General features: G+C 46.6%; 1 protein-coding gene across 1 annotated transcript; it reads left to right on the forward strand.

Annotated features, from left to right (window-relative positions):
• Nucleotides 1–1,462: 1,462 nt before the first annotated feature.
• Nucleotides 1,463–4,776, forward strand: LOC104243195 (uncharacterized). Its single transcript, XM_070157492.1, has 5 exons — nt 1,463–1,841; nt 2,240–2,877; nt 3,025–3,294; nt 3,901–4,098; nt 4,282–4,776. Exons 1-5 carry the CDS (start codon nt 1,463–1,465, stop codon nt 4,774–4,776), a joined length of 1,980 nt encoding a protein of 659 aa, XP_070013593.1.
• Nucleotides 4,777–6,099: the final 1,323 nt, after the last annotated feature.

Here is a 6,099-nt window from a genome sequence, read left to right on the forward strand (position 1 = left end):
TGGTGAGTTGATCCCTTCCTGTGCCGTTCAGCAGCATCATGGAGTCTCTCTTTATTTTGGCTGTCTATTCTATCTCAGATAGTAGGATAGATTTATTCTTTTGTATATTCTACTAGTTGCCCGTAAACTTGTGACACCAGGTCTTGGCACACACATTAGTAGACTATTCTTTTGGGAATTGTATAACTATTTTCGTACATTGCTAATTATCATATGTTTTCAACTTCAAATTTAGAAATTTCAATATTTGTTTTAGTAAAAGTGAAAATGAGAACTTATTAATACTTCCGTGTTGGCTTGCTTGAAAAGGGTGTTGGGCGCCATCATGACCTGTAGTGGAATTGGGTCGTGACAACATCGTATCAGAGCACTAGGTTCACGTAGGTCTCACAAGTCATTTGCAAACCTAATAGAGTCTTGCGGATCGGTACGGAGATGTCTATATTTATCTTCGAGAGGCTATAGGGTGTTAGGAAAACTACCTTTTATTCATTTCCTGTCATGCAGTGGTTGGTATACTAAATTTCCCTCTTCTATTCTCTCACAAATGGTGAGGACACGCACGGCTGATGTTCCATACCTGGGAGGAGCTGCTCCCCCCATCGCTAGAGGCCGAGGTAGAGGCCGAGGGAGGGAACCGGCCCGAGGTAGGGGACGAGGGCGTCCAAGAGCTGTCCCAGTAGAACCACCAGCAGATCCTGAGGGAGATCCTATCGTTGAGCAGTAGGGCGAGGTGCCCGTAGCCGAGCCTACCCCGGCGGACTTTATGACAGCACCGGGTTTCCAGGAGATCATGGGTCGTATGCTATGGTTTATGGACACCATGACTTAGGCTGGTTTATTTACAGCAGATCCAGCTACATCACAGGCAGGAGGGGGAGCACAGACCCCTACTGCTCAGGCTCCTGGTCACACAGCTGTAGTGTATCAGACTCCGGGTGCCCTACCCACGCATGGGGCTCAGCCAGTTGCTGCAGTGGTTCCCGAGCTCAGACCAGCTACGGATGGTGACCCGTAGAAGTTATTGGATAGATGGACTAAACTTCACCCTCCTGTCTTTGTGGGTGAGCGTCATGAGGATGCCCAGGATTTCATTGATAGGTGTCGGGGCAGACTGCACAACATGAGGATATTAGAGTCGCATGGGGTAGACTTCACTACTTTTCAGCTGGAGGGCAAGGCCCGTAGATGGTGGTAGTCTTATGTTCTTGGAAGGCCAGCAGGTTCTCCTCCCTTCACTTGGGGTCAGTTCATACAGTTATTCTTGGATAGGTATAATCCACCCTCTGAGAGGGAAGAGCTGTGATATCAGTTTGAGCATCTAGAGCAGGGTCAGATGTCCGTGACCGATTATGAGGAGAGGTTTTCTGAGTTATCTCGCCATGCACTCATGATACTTCCCATGGATGTAGAGAGAGTGTGAATATTTGTTGCGGGGTTTCATCCCGGTATTCGAGCTAGCATGGCCCGAGAGGTGGAGATGGGTACTGAGTATCAGCTAGTGCTGGAGATTGCTCGCCAGATTAAGGGTTATCGCCAGAGGGGTAGAGAGCAGTTTCAGCATGACAAGAGGGCCCGGTTTTCTGGAGAGTTCAGAGGTGCCCTATCTAGGGGTAGGGGGAACACCGGGAGGGGTAAGCCCAGCAGGACCCCGTATCTAGTACCACCACCACCTCCCCGAGATGCTCTAGTGAGACCTTATTTCAGCGCGATGCTGGAGAGTTCTTATCGTCCACCAGCTATTCAGGGTTCCTCCGATGGGTATTCTGGTCATCAGGGTTCTTCCAGTGCTTACTTCAGTTCCATATCAGAGAGTTCATATCACCTACCAGTCATCCAGGGTTCTTCTAGTTGATATTCGGGTTAGCAGGCTCAGATTCAGGGCAGCATGCTATGGTGCCAAGGGGTTGCTACGAGTGTGGAGATCTGGGTCACATGAAGAGGACTTGCCCCAGACTTTGGGGCAAGGCTGTACAGTAGGATCAGCAGCCTATGATTTCAGCACCGATTGCTCAGCCTCCCAGAGACGGGGGACAGACGGGTAGAGGCCATCCCAGAGGTGGAGGCCAGTTAGGGAGAGGTCAGCCAGCTACTGCTCAGTTAGATGGATGCTAGCCAGCCGGCGCTCCAGCCAGATTCTATGCCCTTCCGGCTAGGCCAGATGCATTGGCCTCAGATGTCATCATCATAGGTATTATTTCTGTCTTTGGCAGAGATGCTTCGGTATTATTTGATCCAGGGTCCACCTATTCATATGTATCATCTATGTTTGCTCATTTCCTGGTTATTCCTCCTGCGCCTTTGGGCACTCCTATTTATGTGTCCACTCATGTAGGCGATTTTGTGGTTGTGGATTGGATCTACCGGTCCTGTGTGGTCATATTCTATGGTTTCAAGACGAGAGTGGATCTCCTGTTGCTTGATATGATCGACTTTGAGGTCATCCTGGGCATGGATTGGTTATCTCCCTATCATGTCGTCCTAGATTGTCGTGCCAAGACTATTACATTAGCAATGCCGGGGTTGCCAAGGTTGGAGTGGAAGGGTTGCACAGTTGATACGTCTAGTCAGGTTATCTCTTTCTTAAAGGATCGGCATATGGTCGAGAAGGGGTGTTTTGCTTATTTGGCTTATGTTCGGGACACCAACGCAGAGTCTCCGATGATTTATTCAGCTCCAATAGTTTGGGAGTTCGCCGATGTGTTTCCTTCTGATCTTCCTGGCATGCCACCGAATCGTGATATTGATTTTTGTATTGATTTGACTCTAGGCACCCAGCCTATATCTGTCCCATCGTACCGAATGGCTCCGAAGGAGTTGAAGGAGTTGAAGGAGCAGCTTGAGGAGTTGTTAGCAAAGGGGTTTGTTAGACCTAGTGTATCTCCTTGGGGTGCACCAGTGTTATTTGTGAAAAAGAAGGATAGTGCTATGCAGATGTGCATTAATTACCGCTAGTTGAACAAAGTTACCATCAAGAACAAGTATCTATTGCCTCACATCAATGATTTGTTTGACCAGTTGCAGGGTGCTAGGATTTTCTCTAAGATCGACTTGAGGTCAGGGTACCATCAGTTGAAGATTCGGGACTCGAATGTTTTGAAGACTGCATTTCGGACTAGATATGGCCATTATGAGTTTCTGGTGATGTCCTTTGGCTTGACTAATGCCCCAGTAGCATTTATGGACTTGATGAATAGGGTGTTCAGACCTTATATTGATTCTTTTGTCATCGTCTTCATTGACGACATCTCGATATACGCACGTAGCCTGGAGGAGCACGAGCAGCATTTGAGAGTAGTGCTTCAGACCTTGCGAGAGCAAAAGCTATATGCTAAGTTCTCCAAGTGTAAGTTTTGGCTAGAGTCAGTGGCATTCTTGGGGCATGTTGTGTCAGGAGAGGGTATTAAAGTGGATCCCAAGAAGATTTAGGCAGTTCAGAGTGGGCCACGTCCTACTTTAGTGACCGAGATCAGGAGTTTCCTAGGGTTAGTAGGCTATTATAGACGATTCGTGCAGGGCTTTTCATCTATTGCATCACCTCTGACTAGATTGACCCAGAAGGGTGCTCCTTTTTGTTGGTCCAATGATTGTGAGGCGAGCTTTTAGAAGCTCAAGATAGCTTTGACTACAGCACAAGTTCTTGTGTTGCCTTCCGGTTCAGGGATGTATACGGTATATTGCGACGCTTTGCGCGTTGGATTGGGGTGTGTATTAATGCAGGATAGGCGAGTTATTGCATATGTTTCGCGTCAGCTGAAGATCCATGAGAAGAATTATCTTGTGCATGATTTGGAGTTGGCCGCAATTGTTCATGCTCTTAAGATATGGAGGCATTATCTGTATGGGGTATCATATGAGGTTTATACTGATCATCGCAGATTACAGCATTTGTTCAAGCAGAGGGATCTCAATTTGAGGCAGCGTAGATGGCTTGAGTTACTGAAGGATTATGACATCACCATTATTTATCATTCGGGCAAGGCAAATATGGTCGCAGATGCCTTAAGTAGGAAAGTAGAGAGTATGGGTAGCCTGGCATTCATTCCAGCAAAGGAGCGGCCACTAGCTTTGGACATTCAATCCTTGGCTAATAGACTTGTAAGGTTGGATATTTCATAGCCCAGTCGGGTTCTTACATGCGTTGTTGCTCAATCTTCATTATTAGGGCAGATCAAGGCTAGGCAGTTCGATGATCCACATTTGGCGGTTCTCAGAGAGACAGTTCTTTAGGGTAGTGCCAAAGAGGTTTCTATTGGCGAGGATGGTGTTTTGCGACTCCAGGGACGCCTATGTGTTCCTAATGTTGATGGTGTGAGGGAGAGGATACTAGAGGAGGCACACAGTTCGCGGTATTCCATTTATTCGGGTACGATGAAGATGTATCGTGACTTGAGACAGCATTATTGGTGGCGAAGAATGAAGAAGGACATAGTGGAGTATGTGGCTAAGTGCTTGAATTACCAGCAGGTTAAGTATGAGCATCAGAGGTCAGGTGGCCTACTTCAGCAGATGCCTATACCAGAGTGGAAGTGGGAGCGCATTACTATGGACTTCATAGTTGGATTTCCCCGGACTATGCGGAATTTTGATGCAGTATGGGTCATTGTTGATAGGTTGACCAAGTTGGCGCACTTTATTCCAGTTGTGACTACTTACACTTCAGAGAGATTGTCTCAGATTTACATTTGGGAGATAGTCAGGTTGCACGGTGTGCCTGTTTCCATTGTATCAGATAGAGGCCCTCAGTTCATTTACCATTTCTGGAGAGCCGTTTAGAGTGAGTTGGGGACCCGTGTAGAGCTTAGCACAGCATTCCATCTTCAGATCGACGGGCAGTCGGAGCGGACAATTTAGATTTTGGAGGACATGCTCAGAGCATGTGTGATTGACTTTGGAGGACAGTGGGATCAGTTCTTACCTTTGGCAGAGTTTTCTTACAACAATAGCTATCAGTTCAGCATTGAGATGGCCCCATTTGAGGCTTTATACGATCGGCTATGTCGATCTCCTATCGGGTGGTTTGAGCCTGGTAAGGCTAAGTTATACGGTACAGATTTAGTGAAAGATGCCTTGGACAAGGTAAAGTTAATTCAAGAGAGGCTTCACACAGCTTAGTCCAAACAGAAGAGTTACGCAGATCAGAAGGCGCGTGGTGTATCATTCATGGTTGGCGAGAAGGTCCTCTTGAAAGTCTCACCAATAAATGGTGTTATGAGGTTCGGGAAGAAGGCCAAGATGAGCTCAAGGCTTATTGGCCCATTTGAGGTGTTGAGGCAAGTTGGGGAGGTTGCTTACGAGCTTGCTTTACCCCCCCCCCCCAATTTATTGGGAGTTCACCCAGTTTTTCACGTGTCTATGCTTTGGAGGTATCATGCCGACTTGTCCCATGTGTTAGACTTCAGTACTATTCAGATGGATGAGAGTCTGAGTTATGAGGAGGAGCCAGTTGCCATTATTGATAGACAGGATTGCCAGTTAAGATCCAAGAGGATTTTAGCGGTGAAGGTCCAGTGGAAGGGCCAACCGGTCGAGGAGGACGTGCGGAGCAGATATCCACATTTATTCAGCACCTCAGGTACTTTTCTATGTCCGTTCGAAGACGAACATTTGTTTAAGAGGTGGAGAAAGTAATGACCCGACAGGTCATTTTGCTTTTTAGAACCCCGTTCCCCTAAATGAAACTTCTCGCACTTGCTTTTACTAAATTACGACGTGGGGGGATGGTTAGTTTGGGATTTGGAAGAGTTTGGGTTGGAATAGGCCCATTTGATTCCTTAAGATTTTCTTAAAAGGCTAAGTTTGACTTTGGTCAACATTTTTAGCAATCGGACCCAGATTCATGTTTTGACGGTCCCAGAGGGTCCGTAGGAAAATATGGTATCTGGGCATATGCCCAGAATCGAATTTCGAGGTCCCTAGACCTAGTAATGAATTTTTATTAGAAATTGTTAAACTGAAACTCTAAGGATTTAAAGAAACTAAATAATGATTGATCCCATTGGTATCGGGCTCGTATGTTGGTTCTAGAGCCCAGTACAAATCCAATATAACATTTAAGACTTGCCCGCAAAATTTGGTGTCAATCCGAGTAGTATAAGT

This window comes from Nicotiana sylvestris, chromosome 9 (genome assembly GCF_000393655.2).
Source record: "Nicotiana sylvestris chromosome 9, ASM39365v2, whole genome shotgun sequence".
Lineage (NCBI taxonomy): Eukaryota > Viridiplantae > Streptophyta > Magnoliopsida > Solanales > Solanaceae > Nicotiana > Nicotiana sylvestris.